The 22559-nt window shown below is 46.0% G+C and overlaps 1 protein-coding gene across 3 annotated transcripts in view; it reads right to left on the minus strand.

Annotated features, from left to right (window-relative positions):
* The window catches only part of SARM1 (sterile alpha and TIR motif containing 1), a 278800-nt gene that overhangs the window by 27062 nt on the left and 229179 nt on the right, over nt 1–22559 (minus strand). For 2 of the 3 annotated variants that reach the window (XM_078680122.1, XM_078680120.1), the window contains one exon: nt 3562–3683. In XM_078680122.1, the coding sequence (XP_078536248.1) occupies nt 3562–3683 (122 nt within the window). Of the gene's footprint in view, nt 1–3536; nt 3684–22559 lie in introns of all 3 variants that reach the window. The other variant, XM_078680121.1, reaches the window with a different exon arrangement.

A 22559-nucleotide genomic window follows, 5' to 3' on the forward strand; every position in this document is an offset into this window, starting at 1 on the left:
AGGGTTAGTCCCACTGGCCTGGAAGCAGGCCAGGATTTTGCCACTTTTCAAAAATCCGTCTCTAAACCCTCGCAATCCAGGGACCTATCGGCCCATTTCCCGCTTACCTGGCTTGGCCAAGGTGTGTGAGAAGGTTGTAAAGAAACAACTCACCATGTTTGTTGAGAGGGGGGGTATTCTATATCTGGCACAGTCAGGGTTCCGGGCTTCCCATAGCATCGAATCGGTCCTGGTGGAGGTCGTGGAGGCCATTTGGAAGTGTCTGGACGCCGCCGGGAGGGCAGCATTAATTCTGCTTGAACTCTCGGCGGCATTCAACACGGTCCCACATTCTCTTATTCTTCCGTAACTCACAGGGATCGGTGTGTCGGGTACTGCCTGGAATTGGCTTAGATCGTTCTTAGAAGGTCGGGACCAGCAGATCTGGATTTCTCCGTCCACCTCCGCTCTACAGGCGGTGACTACGGGAGTTCCCTAGGTTTCCTCCCTTAGCCCCTTTGTCTTTAACATTTATATGACACCTTTAGTCTATCTGGCCGAGAGTCTGGGGGCCAAAGTAATGGCCTACGCCGATGACACCCAGCTGGTATTTACTTAGTACGATAATGATGAGTCAGTCTCCTCGGTTCAACACTGCCTCTTTTCCATTTTTAAATGGCTAGGGGCTACCCAATTAAAGTGTAATGAGGAAAAGACAGAGATTCTCCTCTTTGGAAATTACCCTTCTAACTTCCGGGAATCTCTTTGGCCTCCTTTTTTCGCCCTGCCCACCTCTGTAGGGAAGCCTGCAAAGAATTTGGGGGTGTGGTTTAACTAGAGCCTTTCCTTTTCAAACAATATCAAGAAGTTGGCCGGCAATTGTTTCGGTCTCCTCAAGACGCTGAGGAAGTTCTTCCCTCTCCTTCCCCAGGCAGCGAGAGAAACAGTCACCTGTGCACTCATTCGATGCGCTTTATATTTGCATTCCGGGCTACTCGCTGAGAAAGCTCCAGGTGGTCTAAAATGCGGCGGCCAGTCTTCTTCTGGATATCTCTGCCAGGAGCAGAGTGCGGCATCACCTGCACTCACAACACTGGCTTCCTGTAGCGGAACGGGTGAAGTTCAAATCATTGGTTTTGGCCCACTGTGCTCTACATTGCCGTGGCCCACTCTGTCTACACAAACGGTTCTCTTTTTATGTGCCATCTAGACATTTGGGCTCTACGTCCTTTTGCCTTGCTCAGGTTCCCCGATTCAAATACCAGAGACTAGGAGGCAGTTCATTGATGATGAAGGCCGCTGTAGCTTGGAATGCACTGCCCCTTGCCCTTTGTAATATTCAGGAACCAGCAGTATTCAAGAAAAACTTGAAAACACATCTTTTTGCTTCAACAGACACCCTCTCTCTTTTTGGCATCGCGCCGGGACACTCGTGAGTATCCGCGCGCACTACAAAATTAAAATAACATAACATAACATATGGGTTTTCAGAGGATGCGTGTGGAGTGTGTTGACACATGTGACGATAGCCACACTGGAATCCATTTTGTATTTACAATATCCACGTACCTACTTAGAATAGAGGTTTGGAGAGAGAGACAGAGAGACAGCAGATGTGAATTGCATGATTACTTCAGGGCATTCCAGGCATCATTTGTACTGGATCAGACATTTGGGTGTGGAGATTAAGCGAAGGATGGACAATGTAAAGCTTAGTCAGTGTTCCCTGCCCTTTCCTGACCCATCCTTCAATGGAAAGGCTACCCCTGAAACGTTCACAGGTAGTTAACAGGGGGAGCCTCTCATTCTTTGGCACCCTGGTTTTGGGTCTCTCTTAACAGGAGATTCTAAACTACACACCACCTTCCTGCTAGCACCTTGCAATAATGACTTTGGCTGAACAAATCTGAGTGGAATAAGCAAAACGGACAGAACTGCCATGAATCAGATTCAGAGCAAACTGTTGGACTGCACAACTACTGTTTGCAACTTTACTATAATGATGGGGCAGAAACATCTGGTGTCAAGATTTCTGTTCCAGAAATCCGGGAGCGTACACCAGTGGCAACTGTGGAATTCTTCTGTGCTCCAGTCCAGGGTTGGCGTTTCCACCGCTATCTCCACTTACTAGGTTCAGACCAGAACCTGGAACTTAACAGGCTGCAAGGAGAAGCTGCCTTGGAGCTTTTATTGAAGGAAGGAGTTGCCCAACAGCAAAGACATGTGCCCTTGAATGGAGAAGAGTCTGCCTAGAAAACGGAGAACAATGAAAGAGCCAAAGAGGTAGTGAACCTTGATGGCTTCTGCAGCCTGGGGAGGACCTGCACCACTCCCAATAAGGAGTGAGTTCTGGGTGACTCAAGTGTGCCTGGTGCATGTGCTGTACAGTGAAAGTGTACAAAACTGAGGGGCGTTCCTGAAGATTTTCTAGGTTTTAAAAGGGAAATCCCACAAAAAAAGATGCTCCTGTCTAGAAGCAAGACTTTCCCAACAACTTAGGACCACAGTCAGCAGTTGCACCAAAATGAACTGTGCCAAGGAAAGGAGGCTACTGTTCATAGATGAGGACATCAGACGTCGTCTCACTCACCACTGCAACTGGAGTGGGTTTCTAGATTTATCTGGACCAGAGGAAGATCCCGAGAAGCAAGATTCACCTGACAGCGAGCAGCGCAACTGCAACACAGCTGCAACTCTACTGGTACTGACAATGCCTACAGTCCTCTGACCAGCGCATGCTGGTGTGTCTACCTCGAATCGCAGCCAACATCAGTTTGGCTGGGGAGAAGAAGCAAGTCTAGTCCCAATCAGTGAGCCTTGCAAGGCTCACACCTCCTCAAGCTGTGAGGTTCACAACAAACGGCAGACCTGGTCTGTGTAAACTAAAACTAAAGATAGAAAGGTTCTGAAACTATGACCCGAAAGGGGCATGAGCGAATAGGGAAAAACTCATTTATTTTTGGGTATTGGAAACAATAACACTTGAGTCAGTAGGGTGAACTGAGCAACAGGATCAACTATAAGTACAATTCCCCTGAAACTCCCCTTGAAGGGCCATGGGCATTACCTCATAAGACCTATCCATTAGGACATGTGTATTGGTACCAGTGATTTTAAGCATTATAAAAGGTTCAGTGGTAGAATTTACATCAGCCAATGTATCCTCACTGCTAAAGAGAACTTCCTCCCACAAGTTCTATGGATATGGTCTCAACCTTCAAAAAATCCCCTTCTAAGTCTCAACCTTCAGTGAACAGAACAGCAAACGTGCAATACAGTAAATCCGTTTACAATGCCCAAAACCTGCAGACAATTTCCTACCACATCTGTAGGCCATTGACCCCTTCTGCTCCACACACCCTTCCTTTCCTATATACTACTCCCACCAGAAGTTAATAAATCCCTCCTCATTTACCTTCTACAATGAATCCCACTCCGTTTTGTCAGTGAATCCCCCAACCATTAATAAGTTATCCTCACCACCCTGCCCCTCCCTGTAAGTGAATGATTCCCAATCCTGGCCTAACAGAAGTCAATGGTGTACACATAGCATGCACCTAAAAAAATTCCCAGCATACACACTTAATGCCATTGAACTTGAGAACGGCCCTCATGTCTTCTGGGAGACTCAGCGGATCCGGCCACTCAAAATGGTCAGTCACAGGAACAATATTCTTCCCACATTCCAAGGCAGTGGCAATTTCCTGAAAAATATTAAACAAACATGATACTGTTATTTGTTATGGTATGTGTTATAGAGCAAAAGTCAAACAAGAGGGCATCCTGGTGCAGAAGCAGGAGCTGATGGGCCAAGCCACGGTCGGGGCTAGGTGAAGAGCCAGTTCTTCAGTTACTTGCTGAATTCAAGAATTTGTGCGGTGGCTCTGAGGGGGCGGATCAGATCAGGATTTCACATTTCCTTTGCAAGATCATTAATTTCTCTCTCCGAAGCAATCCTATCTCCCACCTCCCGGATTCTAATTTCCAACCAATTGAAACCATATGTTCACTTAGCCAAACAAGGGCTGGCTTCAAATATAACAGTCTCATCTTTCTTAGGACATATACAGTAACCCCTTGGGACTTGGCACGGAGAAGAGCACTCCCTGTCACTAAACTTGAAAATTCCTTGGTCTCACACTAGCCTGAAGGTCAAATCACTGACAAATGAACTCAAACACGGGCAAAGCCTAAAAACCAGTATGCACATGCAAACTCTGGAAAAGGCTTGTATACACCCCTCAACCAATGGCATGGGCACAAAACCCTGGCCCATTGTATATGCTACCATAAGCATTGACAGACCAATGCATGTCTGACAGAGTATACATGCCACCAGAACAGGAAGACATCCACAAGCTTTGGCCCCGTGAATGTGATCTCTGGGTCTCTAGCTTGAATTCCATCAAGGCTATCTCAGCCATTGGCCCTTCAAGTTTGATAACTGAGTACCATGAAATTGAGTAATGTCAAAACACATTACTTACTGATCCTAGAAAAAGAAAAACAGCAGTATTATGTGCTGTTTGAAAATACTTGTTATTATTAAGCAATGAATTACCTACGAACACTCTTACACATGCAATGATCTGTCAGACAAAACTCTAGAAAAAAAATACAAGGTATGCAATCCATGACCACTGACAGACATCAACACACTTAACACAGGTTACACTCCCACAAGTATCTCCCACAAGATCCATAACATTGTGTACATCCCTCAAGTACTGCCAGGCTCATAAACACTGTGGCACATTTTATAAATTCAATCAAACATTGGCAGACCTCCACAATCCCTGATAAGTGGTATAAAAGCTCTGAAGCAGTGGACAAAACTTCAGATGTCTTGGCACAAGGTATTTATTCCCTCAAGAATTAGCAGAGACTGGCAAGATCTGACTTAGGGTACACCCTATCAAACAATGACATGGCTCCCTTCAATGTTATATATACATAAATATATGTTACAATATATAAAAGAGGTAGTGGTGGCATATATGGTAGTACAATAAATAACAAACGATGAACAAAAGGGTCTAAGGGAAATTTAGAGACCTGCCCAGAATAATATCCCCATAATTACAAAGCTAATAAACAAGAAAAACTGGAGGTCTATGTAGGAGCTACAGTTACTGGGCCCAGTACATGCAGTTATATGGTTAGACTGCTTTCGTTGCACTGTTCTTGGTTTAAGTGAGGGAAAGACAATTCTATTAAAGTTTTTCATATTGTTTCTTTACCCTTTTTTAACTCACCACCCTTTTTTGCACTGCACCTTTATCCCATCAGGATCGTAGGCTCATGCTCATTACAGCGATTGAGGGTGTGACCCAATTGAATAAGGGTAATGGACGAGTCCCGTTGATCAAGCGACATACCATCCCTTTTTGGATGACCAAATTAGAACATTTGATCTACATTTAACTTTGATGGGAATTCCGCAATCCTCTGTATGGGTCTTACCAACAATCTAAGTATGTCCATTGTTTAGGTTCGTCCTGTTACATACGTAGGCAGTAAGACTTTTTAAGCCCTGCTAGCGCCAACTCACTTAGATAGGAGTTTTGTAGCTTGGTGGAGTAACTGTAGCTCCTACATAGACCCCCAGTTTTTCTTGTTTATTATATATGGTAGTACATCAATTCCAATCAACACATATGTATTTATAGTTAACTGTAGAAGATTACCAGTGTTGGTGCCCCTCAAGGTAACAGAAAGACACCCCTCTACCACGGATGTCACTACACAGAAGTTCAGCCGCACTCCCGTGCTAGACTAAACAGAACAACTTTACCTCTGCACTCTCAAATTTCACATCTCTATTCATGAATAGTAAAACATATTTATTTATCAAAAACCCAATGTTGCAGCTCATGGGAAAACCAGTCTAGAAAATCAATTCGGCAAAACTTCTATTTATTTCTCAATGACAACATTGTCACTCTGCTTCAGCCGAGTCCTCCAAAAATTGTTTAAAAAAATGGGTCAGGGTAGGAATACCCTAATCCCTAACCTTGGTCATGGGGTCCCAGAGGAACCCTACCAGGGCAAAAAGCATTTAAAAAAAATATTTTGCTTAAAAATTGTGAAAATGCATGAATTTTCAGAAAAAATTGAAAAAAAACAAGCGCGGTGACTTAGGCTTGTGTTTAATCAAGCTCACAGATGAACCAGGTTTAGAGGACATGTCAGTGTTTATAAAAAGAAAACAGGAGGGGCCGCATGTGGGCCCCCTCCTACAGCCTTTTTATGCCCTGGGGACCACCACCTACCCGAGGCTACATAAACATATTGGGAGGACCACGTGGACCCCTCCAGGCCCTGGAGACCACCATCTCCCCGGGGCTGTATTTAAAAAAAAAGGAGGGGCGACCAGGGACCCTCCTCCTCGGAGACCATCACCTCCCACGGCTCAATAAATCAAAATTAAGGGGGTCTGGGCGAACCCCCGGCCTCGGGGACAACCACCTCCCTGGGGCCAATTGCTTTTGAAATAGAGCAAGGAGGACTCTCATCCCCCCTATGGGACCATATACGGTGTCGGAGAACACGACTTTTACGGAGCTGGCCCGTGAACAACAAAGGAAGGGAGCCGCACGGCCCCCCTCCTGGACCCATATATGGCACTAGGGACCACCACCCCCCAGGGCTGGCTCCTGCTAAGGCCCGAGGTGACCACCCCCGGGACATATCGGTTTGCTTTTGCTTGGCGGGAACTTTGACAGCTCTTTCCAAGCAAAAGCAAACACTCCGATTTCAACAAGCGGGAGTTGTCAAACCACTCCTGCTTGCTGGTGTCAGGAATGGCTTCCTGGTAGGGCATTCACGGTTAGCTTCCCCCATCAACAAGTATTCTATGTTGACAAAGACCCCTTGCTCCTCAATAGGTTGGTGCGCATTGGTTTCTAAATATCGCTGGAGGCAGGTCAGGCACTTCCCTGTTGCCACTGTTTGCTCTTGCGGTTAGCGTTCTAGTGGCCCCAGTGATTGTAGGCACAGCTGCATGTGAAGCGCGAGCGTTTATCTAACGTCGCACTTCAACCGTCTATTTTCGGGAGGCGGATGTTTTGTTCGCGCTCTCCTGTTCTAGTTTGGCCAGAGTTCTTATACCCAGAATATTACCTAGCATTTATATATTCTTCGACTCCTGGCTCCGTTGGCGGCTATTCCAGAGAGCTGTAATTTTGTTAGCTCGCCACACGGAATTTCGGAACTGGCGTTTGACTCGCGCTGGGTTCTGCTTCAGCCTATCTAAGTTTCCTGTCAGAGAGCCTCGTCTTAGTGAGCCCAGCAGTGATGGCAGCAGTTTCCTCTCAGGCTCATTTTCCAGAGGCAGCTTTCACCGTGTTTGGGTGAGACCTTTCCTTATTTTCGAATTCGATATTAATAAGGAGATATGCTTAATGCCACACAGTGTTCATAGACATTTCCTACAGAGACTTGTTTATAGTTGAGTGTCACTACAGCTAAGACTTTGAACTCGAATAAAAGTCTCTGTCATGAAGGGTTTATTTTGCTCATGAAGTAATGAGTATACAGAGAAGTCCATCATTGTAGTGAACACTAAGAATACTCATACCTGGAGTTGAAGCATCTATTTGTTAATCTAGAGCGCCCTCTGCTGACCTATTTTGGCGCAACCTATGGAACGGAACATTTCAACATTGGCATTTGGAATATAGTGGAGTACAGTTACCAGTGAATCCTTCTTCAGAACAGTCTCTACAAGTAGATAATAATATATATATATATTCTTGTGTACCACCTTTATCTTCAGACTCCTCACCTACTATTGTTCCACTTTTGCTGATGTTCTTTGCATTAAAGTTCCATTTAGAGATTTACTAGAGAGAGGCTAAATCCCACACTAAGTCAGGTAAAGACTAGAGAGAGATAGTGAATTTAGATTTACTGTTTAACTATGTGCAGGAACTTAGTAACGTTTTGTTAAATCTTGTAGGAAGAACATTCATCTCATCAGAACAATCGAGGTGAAGATTCTTGTGTGGGCAGTCTCTCTGTTTTTCTCTTCCACTTCCCCTTTCCCCCGTGTCACTGAGGCCAGAGAAATCTGGCGCAGTGGTGTGAGGGAGTTGGGAGCTCGCATCATCTTCAGCCTGGCACTCCCGCGGATATCAGGAAATTTCAGGTACTAATCTGACAGCTGGAAGAGGAGTTTTCTTCTCTTTCTCTGCCTGCAGACATGCAGGCAGCGAAATGGATTAAACTATTGCTCTTGCATGCAGGGATCTGCAGTTCTGGCAGCTCCCTATGTGCAACATCAATGTCCACTCCCACAGGAGACAGAGAGCCAGCTAGGGCCACAGGTGCCTTGAGGCTTCTCCCTTGGTCCCCATCCTGCACACTGGGTGCCCTGGGTGGACTCCAGTGGACCCAGGAGACATGGCTGGGCCCTAGGGGATGGGGTCCCCGGGGACGAAATCAGGTCAGGGAGAGGGGTCATACAGTCCAACTTCCCCATTGGGCCCTGGGGTACAGGGTCCCAAGGGCTGAAATCGGCCAGGGGAGGTGGGCTGTGCAGCCTCCATCCCCCATTAGGTTTTTGCAGGGCTGTTTTGGCCCTAAATCTCATTTAACAGAAATTAAACCTCAGTGTGAGTCACTTACAATATAAACAAAGCAGGTGCCTACGTTAAAGCTCCACTTCTGTAAAGGATAAATCATCCTAACTCCTGGGTATGGCAAAGGAAAAGCAAGTGTGTTTTCTCGGCTATTCCATTTCGAAAATTAATATGAAATTCTTTGTGGATGTGACTACATTGTTGATCTATTGAAGCGCAATCTGAATGTGACTGTGACGAGTAGGTTCTTTGTTGTCCTGTCCTAGTGAGAGCAGAATCCATGGTGTTTCCTTTAAATTACTATGAGTATGTAAATGTGCAAATCACTTGGAAGCTTTGCCCGTTTGGCCCTGCCCACGTATGCAAAGGTCTTCTTGCCTTTAGGCAGGATGATGTTCACAGCTTAACAACCGCCCCCCCCCCCCCCCAGCACGTTTCCTACTTATTTTGGTGAGGAGTTCTTGAAGCTGGGGAATATGACGACATCTCCACTAAACAAAGAAGCACTTACTTCATATAGTTAAAAAGAAAGACCCTTGTTTGGTGAAGATTTACCTCTTTGTAGTCTTGTTGCCTTCTCTATAGGAGGATTGATGTTATCACATATATCTGGATAAAGATGCACCAGGAACAATCACAATGCCCACAGGGGCACTGGCAACATTTCCTCATGCTCCATTACGCAGCTGTAATGTAGAATAGATACTGGACATTTACACAAGGAGGTAGCACTTAGTCATTAACCAGTCGAAAGTACTCCACTTGTGTAGGTATTTTGTGCAAAATTGTGGACTCTTGTTAGATAACAGGGCACTTGTGGTTCCTGTGTGTCTGAGTCACTCACACAGCTACTGACACACCCATACAGAAATTTAGATATCCACTCACACACTCTGGCATTCACACACCTACTGACAGACCCACTCAGACACTGATACATCCACTTAGACACTCACACACCTACTCACAGATATACTCAGACACTCACTCAGACACTCAAGCACCCACTCAGACATCCATGCATCTACTCATAGACCCATACAGTCAATCACAAACCCATGCAGAGACTCATGCACCCACACACAGATCCACTCAGACATATACACCCACTCGTGGACCCACTCATGCACCCACTCACAGACCCACACAGCACTCACAGATCCACTCAGAGACTCACACTTCCACTCACACACCAACTCAGAGACTAAAGCACACACTCACAGACCCAATCAGACACTCATGCACTCACTCACAGACTGACTCACACACTCATGGAGGCAGTCACAATCCCACACAGATACTCTCACACCCACTCACAGACCCACTGAGATGCTCACTTAGACACTCATGCACACATTCAGACACCCACCCAGACACTCATGAACCCACTCACCGACCCACTCACACACTTTAAGAGACACTTCTGCAATCACAGCCAGAACTACACAGACACTCACAAACCCACTCAAACATCCATTGAGACTAGGCCTGGGCGTAGGACTACGTACACTCGCGTAGTTTGAGCAACTGTGCGCTATGCGAATTGCACGTAGCACAGTGCAAAAATGCATAGCGTAGCAGGCATTTTTTGCTTGTTTGCGGTTCTCAATGTCAAGTTGGTGACCGGGGGGAGCAAAATAACATCCCGGCGAGACGTTTTCCTCGTTTGCGATCAGCAACATCAAGTTGCTGATTGCGAGCGTGGAAAATAAACCTCCCGGCGAGATTCTCAAAGTGGGGAGGTCAGATTTCTCATTGCGAGTGGTCGCGTAAGCTCGCGAGCGCTCGCAATGAGAAACTACCAGTCCGCGATGAGAACGCTGCAGCTCCAGTGCAAATCTACTCAAGTGGCAGAAAACTACCGCTTGCACTGTGGAAGATGCGGTTTGCACTGATTGCACAGTGTGGCAAGCATCCAGCACTGTGCAATCAGTGCGAACAACATTTTGCACAAAGCACTACGCAGTTAGCGTAGCTTCGCATAGCTTGCCTAGTGCGAAGTGCACTTCGCGTAGCTATGCGTAGCGCTACTATGCGAACTACGCCCAGGGTTAGAGACACTCACACACTCATTCAAATACCCACATAGATACTTTACTCATGCAGTCACACACTCATTCTCAAAGGTTACAGGTTACAATTAGGAAATAGAATTTAAAAAAAAACTTAAATATTGACTTAAAAACCAAAGATTACAGGGACGTTAAAGTTAGGCTCAGATTTCACTCATACAAAACCATAGACATTCAGCAGTTATAGTTACGTGAGCTACCTATAACTTATGCCCCACAATGCACTGCTTATGGCCTCACATATTACATCACTCATGACATGGCTAGTGACATCCCTAATGACATCTCAAATGGCATCACCGTTGACATCATCCACTGAACAACACACCCATTCACAGACACATACAAGTACTTGCACACCCATTCACTCATCCATAGAGCCACTCACTCTCCCACTCACTTATACAGCAACTCACAAAACCATTCACTCAACCATATAGCTACGCATACAAGCAGTCAGTCATCCATACACTCACTCACACAGCCACACACACACCGTACAGCCACTCACACACCCACTTATTTATCTATACAGCCACTCACACACCCAGTTACTAATCCATTCAGCCTCCCAAAACAGCAACTCACTCACCCAAACAAGCACTCACACACCCACTCATTTTGTCATAGAGCCACTCAGACCCCCGCTCACTCACCGATACAGCTACTTACACAGCCACTCACCCTCCAATATAGCCATTCCCACACTAACTCACTTAAACAAGCACCCACTCAAACAGCAATTTACACATCTAGTCAATCACTCATACAACCATTCAGACACCCACTCACCCATAAAGTAACTCACACACCCACCCATACAGCCACTCATGCAGCCACTTACTCACCCATGCAGCCACTCACACAGCTACCTACTCACCAATACAGATACTCACACAGCCACTCACTCACCCATACAGTCACTCATCCACCCACTTATTCACCTACACATCCACTCGCACACCTATTCACACACACCCACTCAGACACCCAGTTACACACAGATACACAGTCACACAGCCACTCTTAAAATATAGGTTAGAAGTAGTATCACTCCTTACTAGTATACTAATTACAATGTTGTAGTAGCTTAGTATATATGTTTAACAATCATAAAGTCTTAGAAAACACTTACACTCACTGGATGATGTCATCAGTGATGTCATTTGAGATGTCGTCAGTGATGTCACTGACCATGTCATGAGTGATGTGAGGTCAGAAGCAGTGCATTGCAGGGGCAGAAGTAATAGTTAGCTAAGGTAACTATAACCGCTGAATTTCCATGGTTTTGTACGAGTGAAATCAGAGCCTAACTATAACGTACCTATAGCCTTTATTTTTTTCAGTGAATATAAATTTATATATGAAAAAAGTACTTAAGTTTAATATGAAACTGCAAATAAGATTCATTAAGATCAGATGAGGGAGTGGGAGGAATATGAATTTTTAAGATAGCAAATTCCCCAAACTACCAGCTTTGTACCTGTTATCCAAGTTGCATTAAGACAGTGAAAATCCCCCTGGTACACCAATAGTTTAGTCTAGAGGCAGCTGTTTTGAAAATACATCATGTTATGTTGACCACTATCTTGAGCCATTACTCCAAAACCTACCGTCCTTTGTTAAAGATACGGGTGACTTCCTGCGACAGATTAAAGATGTTGAGGGGAATGAAAACTTTTCATTAATGCGCTAACATAAACAGTCTGTACACTTGCACTCCACAAGAGTTAGGCATGAAAGTGTGCCATCATTTTCTGAGGAATAGGTCAATATCATATCTGTTCCATACTGAGATGTGGTTGATATGATGCACACATGTTTAACCCAAAATGTCTTTATTTTTGATGGACAGATATATAGGCAAATACTGGGAACTGCGATGAGCACCTTCTTCGCCCCCAGTTTCGCAGGACTGTACCTCGGCTGGTGGGAGGAGCAGGTGGTCAGCAGTATGGACCTGTTCAAAGATCATGTTAAACTGTGGTTCCGTTATATTGACGCTATTTTCTGAATATGGGACGGAAATATCGATGAGGCCAATGAGTTGGGTTTTTTTAAACTTTATTTTCCATTTCCATAATACAAAAAGTCACAGCATTCACATATGTAGTACACTGCTGCACCGTAGTAGGTAACTCCACGTTGAATCATACAATGAACATTGAATACATTTGCCAAGATTGTCTCCCCCACCCTCCAACCGGCTTTACATCGGTAACTGCTTCTCTATGTAACCAGAACACCCAGACAATTCTTTCCAACTCACAATAATCATCTGTAATCTGAGAAGGTTGAGCCCCCCCCTAAGATGAAATATACATAACACTGGGTGCATCTGAGAGGCGTATGTCCACCCTGTAGTGTGTCACCCCACTCCAGTGGGGACCAGCCGGTCCTGGGGTTGTGATGTGGGGGTGGTGTTTATGTCCACTAAATAGGCTTTGAAGGGGCCCCAAATATCCTTTGGATGCGACGCTGCCGGTATGTTTTCTATGTACAGATCACTATTCGTGTTACAGTCGGCTAAACCCTGGAGCCAGGCCTTGGTCGTGGGAGGGTCCTTCTTCCACTTGGCAAGCAGGAAGGCCATTACAGTAAATTAATAGATGGGCTTAGGGAAGCTTAGTACACAGCCCAATAATGCAGACTCTGGTGAGAGAGCCACATCACCATCAATCCTCTTTACTATTTCAGCGCAAATATGCCCAATCTTTGCACAGTTCCAAACTAAATGTGGAAAGTCTGCGTGTGGTGCGCCACACCCTAAAACATGCGTGTGACCTGCTAGCGTCGATAGTTTGTATTTTTTCTGGGGACAGGTAGACCCTCCATAAGAATTTAAAGTGTAATAACCGGTGTCTGCTATTTAAGAAAGGTTCCTTAATTTGTGCACAGCTAAAGTCCCAGTGTGTGTCTGGAATAGGATGCCCCAAATCCCTTTCCAAAGCCTCCCTGATCTTGGTGTTCTTTCCAGGAACTACATTTTCGAAACCAGTCGGGCACTACCCGGGGAAGAAATTACAGTGGTTAACGGGCTAAAGTTAGCTGGTGCCAAGGGAAATTCTGTAAATGTAGCCCTAAGCGTGCTTTACACCCGTCAAAGGATGAATTTGTCCGTAACCGTAGCATCACTAAATCTATCCTCCTCGTCTTTGTCAAAGACATGGCTGTCTGGAAATAGGTTGCCGATCTTGCTGATTGAAATTTGGTTAGAGTGACCTGCACTACTTTTTCAGTCATGATGGGGATCCCTGCATTATTCAGAACCGGATTTTCAGAGGAATGTAGTGTATTCGCGGATGTGATTCTAACCAGTTTCTGCCAGGCCCAGCTGGTCGTGGAAACGGTTTGAATGTCTCTAGGGTCTCTTGGAAGGCCATGAGATAATACTGTGTGAAGTTTCTCAGGCAACACCAGATCAGTCTTAGGTCTTGAGTAGGGCAATCTAGCATCAGGATGGTACTAGGAGTGCGCAAACCTGCACTGAGCTACCAGGTAATATATGTGAAAGTTAGGAACGCCAAAACCTCCCCTAGCATAAGGCAATGTCATAGCGTCCCAGCTGACCCTGGGATTCCTGCCACCCCAAGTTAAGCTAATCAAATGGGGCTGAAGTTTAAGAAAAAAGCTGTTGGGAAGCGGAATCGGAATATTATTGAAAAAGTATAAAAAACGAGGGAGGACGATCATTTAGATCAAGGCGACTCGCCCTGTCAGTGAGAGAGGGAGGCGAAGCCATCTTTCAACTTGTTCTTCCAGAGTATGCATCGCCTGACCATAGTTCAGTCTAATTATCTGGTCTGTATCTGTATGGATATGAATCCCTAGATACCGCGTCGAGTCGGAGTACCAGTCAAGAGGTAACTCACAGTTCCATCTCTTGCTGAGGGGAGTGATCGGAAAAATCACAGATTTCTCCCAATTGATCCCCAAGCCAGAATGCAACCCAAAACGAATGATCTCCATAATGAGTGGTTCAAGGTACTCCTCCAGGGTGCGTACATAAAGTATAATATCATCCGCGTAGAGAGACACAAGCAAAGGGCCGTTCTTGAACTGTAGTCCTCTATAAAGATGACATTCTTGAAAGTGCCTAACCAGAGGGTCTATTGTGATAATAAAAAGTAACGTGGCAAGCGGGCACCCCTGTCTGGTGCCCCGAGAATGGTGGAAAGACCGCGACAATATACTGTTGAAGCGGAGCCTAGCAGTGGGGTTCTGGTATAGGAGCGCAGTGAGAGCTATAAAACCCTTTGGCATGCCCATTTTGCGCATAACTGCCAAGAAAAAAAGGCCATTCCAGAGAATCAAAGGCCTTTTCCAGAGTCAAGTAATATCGCGGCAGCAGGCACCTCCGGTGAAATTCTACGCAGGACAGCAAATAGCGTCCTCAGTTTCAGGGCGGTTGAACTATGGGAAATGAAACCAGATTGAGCTGGGGAAATGATCCGTTCAAATAACAGGGCTAGACGTGATGCAATAATTTTGGCCAAGATTTTATCATCTAAGTTCAGGAGCGAGAGAGGCTGATATTCTCCACATGACGACAGTATAATTACTGCTTCCCGTAGTGTGGGGGCAGTTCGCCTTGTTCCAAGGCTTCGTTTGAACTTCGAGCAAATGCAGTACCAATAGGTCTTTATAAGCCTTATAAAAGTCTCCAGAAATTCCATCTAGTTCGGGGGCCGTGGATCCATAATCGCATCTATCGTGCTGGAGATTTCCTCTTTAGAAAAGGGTTCAGCAAGGAACTCCTGCATAAATTGTTCTAGCCAGACCACCACAATCTCTGCCAGGTAGGTTGCTTGTGCAGAGCCATCCTCGTCTCTCCAGGAAATGTACAGGTTTATGTAGTATGATAAAATTAATCTCCAATTTCTGTTGTGTTCATGAGAATCTGTCCTTCAGGGGTGCAAATCTCAGTGATACAGGTGCGTCCGGTGTGTGGTTTTAACAGCCTGGCCAATGTCCGCCCTAGCCTATCCCCCTCTTCATATCACCGGGTGTTACTGTATTTGGTTAAAAAAGGTGTTTCCCTTCCTGCAACCGCCGTAAATTCAGTCAGTAGGGTCAATCTAGTGCCATATCGTGTGATGTCGGGTCGGGCAGCCTGCTCCCTATCTAGGTCTTCTAATTTTCGCTCATGGTCATAATCGTAGCTCTGAGAACTTTCAATACTCCTGCATGTATAGAAATGTAAAAGCCACGGAGGTAGGCCTAAAAAACATCCCAGAGTGTTGCCCAAGTAGCAACTGAGCCCTTGTTTAATTCAAAATATTCTTCAATCGCTACCAGAAGCTCTGCTCGAAAGAGACCATCTAGTAGTGCCCGTTCAGGGAATCTTCACTGTCTTTCCACCCCTTCAGGCCTAGGGACTAGCAGCTCCAAAACCACTAGAGCATGGTCAGAATACGTTCTGGGAAGTAGTACCTTTGTACTAAGTAGACAAATTTGGAGTAATTAACCAATATTCTAATCTGGTCCAGGTATCATACTGGGCAGCGTAATGTGTGTAGGCGGGGGTAGTCTGATGTCGTCGTCGTCAAATATCTAACAGTCCAATTCAATCGCAAAGCTCAAACAGAGCTTGGCACGCTCATGGCTTAGCATCTGAGGAAACGGAAGAGCTGTCTAGTTTTGGGTCAATTCGTAAATTAAAATCTCCACCCATGCATATAAACTCTGCCTCCATTTGCAGAATGTGGGAATATACATCATGAAAATACTCCGGATAATATATGTTAGGGGCGTATATTTTTCCTAGGGCTACACCGTGGCCCATTAGTTGTCCCCTTATCATGGTGTAGCGCCCCTCTGTATCATTATGTACTTTATGTAGGTGAAATGGTAAGCTTTTATGTATTAAAATCGCTGTACCACGAGCATAGGTGCTGAACCCAGCAAAATATCTATGTGGACACCAAGAGGAAGCAAACAAAGTAACGTCTGTTCTAGGGAGGTGAATCTTTGCAGAAATGCAATATCAATCTCATGTCCCTGTAGATATTGCAGTACATTCCATCCTTTCTTTGCATTGTTCAACCCCCTAACATTCCAAGTAATAATTTTAAGGTTGGAATAGGTAGGTAAATCATCTATAGCAGGCATATTGTTCCGTTAAACATTGTATTCAAATTGTTGGCGGTATTAACGCGGCAAAGTTTACAACGAATGAAATGGAGCAGCAGCAAAGATAGCCAGGAATATGGTAAACCCCATCCCCCACCCATCTCTGCACAACCTGAAGCAGGGAACAACTCTACACACCTGCGCCTGTATTATTCAGTAGAGTAAAGCTCCACACTGGCAGCAGAGCCACTTTGTAGGGGGGAGGATTCCGCTGCATCTTTGTTACCACTCTGCACACCACAATTGTAGCCTCTGCAAAATTCTTGTACCGCTGAAGGGGACTCAAATATTCGGGACCTACCCTCAATATCACCATGAAGACGCCTCAGGTATAAAAGCCCATATCGCAGGCCCAAATTGCGTAGCGTCACCATAACATCATTATATTTACCCCTCACCTCTTGCACCATAATAGTAAAATTTGGGTACAATGATAGCGTAGAATTCTGCCAGCTTGGTGAGCCTTTTACCCTTGTAGTCGCAGCATGGTGTCCCTTTCGCGGATATCTAGCAGGCGCGCAATTATAGGTCTAGGGGGGCAGCCAGCGTTAGGGCGAGAGCCCAGTGAGCGATGGGTGCGCTCAACAATGAAAACGGAGGTGAAAGCTTCTCTGCCAAATAGATCAGCTAATAGGTTTTCCATAAACTGATCCAAACAACCAGTATTGAAGTTTGTAGAACGCCTAGGACGCGCAGGTTATTCCGTCTACTGTGGGATTCTAAATTCTCGTTTTTAATCCACATCCTTGAGAATCTTTTTGAATCGTTCAAGCTTGTGCACAGCCCGAGCCGACCCATCCTCCAAGTTTGACACCCTCCCCTCAACAGTGTCCAGATGCTTCTCATGAACATCAATCTTGGAACCCAGATTGTCCAAACGTTTGTCCAAAATGTCAAATCGGCTGTCCAAGACTTCAAATCCCACACGGAGCTACTGCAGCAGAAAGTCTGGGCCTCTGGGTTGATCCACTGGGGGACCTCTGGCAGAACCTCCAGCAGCCATATCTGCGCCAGACCCTTTCCATCACCTTGGGGAACTGCAATATTCGATGCTTCGGGTCTTTACGGCCCATGCCTTCTCTACCACATCCGCTAATGTGCACACTCAGTGCTCCAGCCAGAAGGTTCCTTAGGGTGCAAAAACCAGTATAGAAGCAAGGGGGCGGGCCGTGATGGTCGCAGGGGAGAAAGCAGGCGACCCAGAGAAGATCTCCGGGATGACCAGGTCTCCACACAGCGGGCCCTCTCATTAACTATATCTCTTTGGGGCGCTCAGCTGCGACACACTGCCCCCACATAAAACACTATCTCGTTGCAGACCAGGATATTAGGCAGCTGCATCCCTAATTGTTTGACCTTAGTTTAATCCCCGTCAGAACTTAGTTCATAGCACACAGACTTTTAGCAGGCCCACATGTTGTTGGGCTCTTCCCCATCACCAATCTCATGGCTGCAAACTGAAGAGGTGGGCTGATGTGTTGTTGTCCCCCTCCACTTCCGCCCAGCCGAGTGGCCTTATCCCAGGCTCGCCTGCGACCCCTGTCGCCCGCCGCCGGGCCTCTGGCATCACCGCCGGGCGGGCTCTACGCGCACAACTCCCGGGTCTTGCTGTAATGGCAAATCTGAATCTTGGGGGGAGGAGGGTAGCCAGGAAAGCCCGCTCACCTCGACGGTCAATCCGGTGTTCTGTTTGGTGGGGGTTCACCGCCCCTCCACGGGTCTGCATCATGGCTTTAGGCTAGCCCGCAAGCCGGGCCTGGATTTGGTCACAGGCCCCAGCGCGCAGCTCCGCTAGGTGAAGTTGATCAGGCCCGGTCTCAATGATATTTCCTCATCCGTGGCTACCGGTCATCACTGCCTTGCGCCACTCCTGCGTTGGTCTCCGATGATCTAGGGGACGTCTAAGGTGCTAATAAATTACATTTCTGTGGGCACTACGGAGGAGCTTCACAGCTGTGCGGCCATCGCGGTCGATAGCGTGGCCACGCCTCCGATGGGGCCAACGAGTTTGTATGTGCAGAGGCAGATAAACGAGATAGAAATAATTTACTAATACAGAAGGCAGAGAACAAAGAAGACACAGTCAATAAGATTAGTTTTATTACAACCTTCAACAAACAGTCCAAAGAGTTGAGGAAAGGTTTAGGTACATTTTGGAATGTCTTGAAGACGGACTCAAATCAAGAGGCATACATTGAAAAGTACCCCCAAATCACCTACAGGAAAGATAAGTTGCTCAAAGACACGATCTGTCAAACGCTTACCACTCCGGAAACTAAACAAAGCACAATTCAAGGTTTCTTTACATATGGTAAATGTAAAGCTTGTAAACACAGTACCAATTTAAAGAGGTTAAATTATCTTCAGAATGTAAACCCTTCCGAATAACCAAACATATCTCGGGCTATACAGAATATGTAGCATATGCCCTTAGGTGCCCTTGTGAAAAATACTATATAGGTAGTACGATACACAAAGCTATTGCCAGTCTATAGAATTAAGATGAAGCCGCAGGACGAATAAATCCTCTAGATTTTAATGGTATTTTTTTTCTCACTGTCATCGGTTTACAAATCTTTTGTTGCACGTATTGTGTCGAAATGCTATTTATACATGTATTTTTTATATTTTACAGATTCCCCGTGCTGATTGAAATGCAAGTGGAAGGCAAAAAGAGCACAATATCTTTGAGTTGAAAAGGAATTTAAAAAAAATTCCAGAGATTGCGTCAATGAGTTGTTTTTCATTTATTGAAGTGAACATTGATGCAAACGAACTCCGATACCCATTTGGGCATAATACGAGTCTTCATGAAAAACAAATATGAATTGGTAATGGGTAATATGACAGGATAACTTAATAACAGGGAATGCAAGCCTACTGGGGCACAATTGTTTCAATCTCCTGTACATTACATTTCCTCAAAAGATTGAATGAACGTAATACATGAGATGTTTGGGGAAGTAATAGTAGCATATGTTTATGCAGGAATTCATGGTAATGTGTGCATTTCACAGTTACTCCCGCTGTTAATTGGTACGAGCTGTTTTGATAAAGCTTTTGTTCTTTCAAAAAAGCTTTATTGACACACAATGCTAAGATCACAGCAGTGAACTCTGTGGGTTCCGTGATTCTCCTAGAGTGTGAATATAAATACAAAATTGCCACACTTGCAAAGGACGATTATGCACTGTACCAATTTATTTGTTGGTTTAATTATTGTTGCAAGGTTGCACTGTAATGCTACAGTGTAGTCCAAATTGTTTCAATTTCACAAAGGAGTCTGTTGTTACTGTCTACACAGAGGTGTGTCACATGATCAAATAAAAACGACACGTAATTGCAACATTTTTACTCGTGAGGAAGGAGCGGACGCACCGAAACGCGAAGAGTTGCATTGCTTTAATAAATAATCCAGCTAAAAAGAAGCGGGCCGTGGTGTGTTGTTCATTTGGAATTTGGAATTTGGGATGACGCATTTGTGGATATATATATTATGGTCTGGTACTTACCTAGGTCGCCTATTACAACTACCATCTATCACCTCTGGGGTTCCAGGATATCTCCTTCCTTTCCACCCCCCAGTCACACAGGATTGGAAACCACACAAGGATTGTTATAAAACTTTTGGATTAGGGGAGTGTAACCTCCCCCGGCCGTATTTATTGACAATTAACAAACAGAAAATTTTGAAACATTTCATTACAAAATTACGCAGAACGTACAGTACATTGGTAGACACATGTCGTTCCAAGGGCTAACCTTAACACAGTCTAATACAGAAGGCACTCCTACCGTAAATCTAACAATGCATGTTTTTACTTTCTGCGTGTCCCCTCTAGAGCCTACAGCAAAGTCAACGTCTGGCAGCTTCCTCCCCTCACAGTCCCAGGGTACTACCAATACTACTCCCGGAGCAAGGTTGCGCAGGGGGTACAGCTTATCGGGTGGATACTTTCCCCCGTGCCCCCCCTACGCCCTGTGCCTTGTACTCCCTTAGGGGGGCTGCAGACTAATGCATATCTACGCATGCACGTGTGGGGGTGGCCCCAGGAAGGCCCACTGGGAAGGATGACTCCCCCGGCCCCCGCAACCCGACAGTCTACTTATCAACTGTCACTACCTCTGGAGTTACAAGGTGCTGACCGCTAGGACCGCAGACTAGGCTTAACAATGTTGACCTTACCGCCTGACCAGAGACACACTAAAATTCGACAAATATAGCTTAAAAGAAATTGACTAAACATTGTATAGATAATAAACATTACACACTCTTTTTGTTACCTAACATAAAAAAGGAGGTTAAAGAAACCAAACACTTAACCACAATATGTGATACAAGCTTTTACATGAACACTTAACCAAAACATGTGATACAAGCTTTTACATGAAACTCTGCCTCAGGGGATGGAGGGTGGGGAAAAGAAGTTTAGCTGGGCCCGCAACCGGCCCGACGAGGTGAACTGCGCGGGGAGCAGGAACGAGAGACTGTTCCTGCTCCCCGCCTTCCCCATTTAAGGCTCCCGCCCGGGGAAACCAGTCCAGATCGGACTCCCCAGACGTCTGAGCCTCGTTGCCCCGGAAGCACAGCAGTGCTTCCGGTTCACGCGGGGGAAACCTGCCAGGGATTGGGCGAGACGCAGGGGAGAGCCGCGTCACTGCTGGCGTGGTCTCCACCCCCCCTTTCCTGACTTAGCCGAGGACTAGGGCGACCGCCATAATGGCGGCCCTGCCTATGCTAGTCCGGGCCTTTTCTATTTGGGCTGGTACTTACCTAGGTCCCCTATTACAACTACCATCTATCACCTCTGGCAGCAGTGCTTACGGTTCACGCGGGGGAAACCTGTCGTGGATTGGGCAAGACGCGGGGGAGAGCCGTGTCACTGTTGACGCGGCCTCCCCCTCCCTTTCCTGACTTAGCCGAGGACTTGGGCAACCGCCATAATGGCGGCCCTGCCTATGCTAGTCCGGGCCTTTTCCAATATCCTTAAGGCACTGTTAGACCATATAGTCAGTGCATATACTTCCCTGCACCATGCCAACTCACTGCAAAACCTTACAGTATGTGTGTGTGTGTGTGTGTATATATATATATATGAGCACTGGCCGAAACGCGTCATCTTGCCTGATTTTGCCCTGCAAAGGTTGCCCTGCATGGAAACGCCAACACAGATGGAGATTAGCCTTCTTTATTGTAGGTAGCAGGTAAAGCACATGTACTCCTCCAACAGAAGCGCCATACGCGTTTCGGGCTCTGCGCCCTTGATCACTGGCTGTATGCACAACACCCAGCAGCTGTGTGGACTATATACTATTCTGCCCCGCCCTGTTGGGACTTCGTGCTGCAATGCTTTCTGGGTCAGGTAGTCCATAACTTCTCCATAGTGGGTGCTTTGTGGGTCTTGTGCATAAAATACTGTCCTCAAGTGAGTACTGTGGAGGGGCAACAACACAGTACCTGCAATGTCTTTGTCCCACAACATCGGCTCTCACATCTCCTCGAAGCGCCCATTCCGTAAGGCGCTGAGGTCCGCAGGGTAGCGGCGGGGCGTTTCCGCGGCGAGGCGCGCCGCAATTAAATGTTCCACACACCAGGTTGCCCTGCAAAGGTTGCCCTGCAATGGAAACGCCAACACAGATGGAGATTAGCCTTCTTTATTGTAGGTAGCAGGTAAAGCACGTGTACTCCTCCAGAAGCGCCATACGCGTTTCGGGCTCTGCGCCCTTGATCACTGGCTGTATGCACAACACCCAGCAGCTGTGTGGACTATATACTATTCTGCCCCGCCCTGTT

The sequence above is a fragment of the Lissotriton helveticus genome, chromosome 3_1 (assembly GCF_964261635.1).
Source record: "Lissotriton helveticus chromosome 3_1, aLisHel1.1, whole genome shotgun sequence".
In the NCBI taxonomy this organism is placed as follows: Eukaryota; Metazoa; Chordata; class Amphibia; order Caudata; family Salamandridae; genus Lissotriton; species Lissotriton helveticus.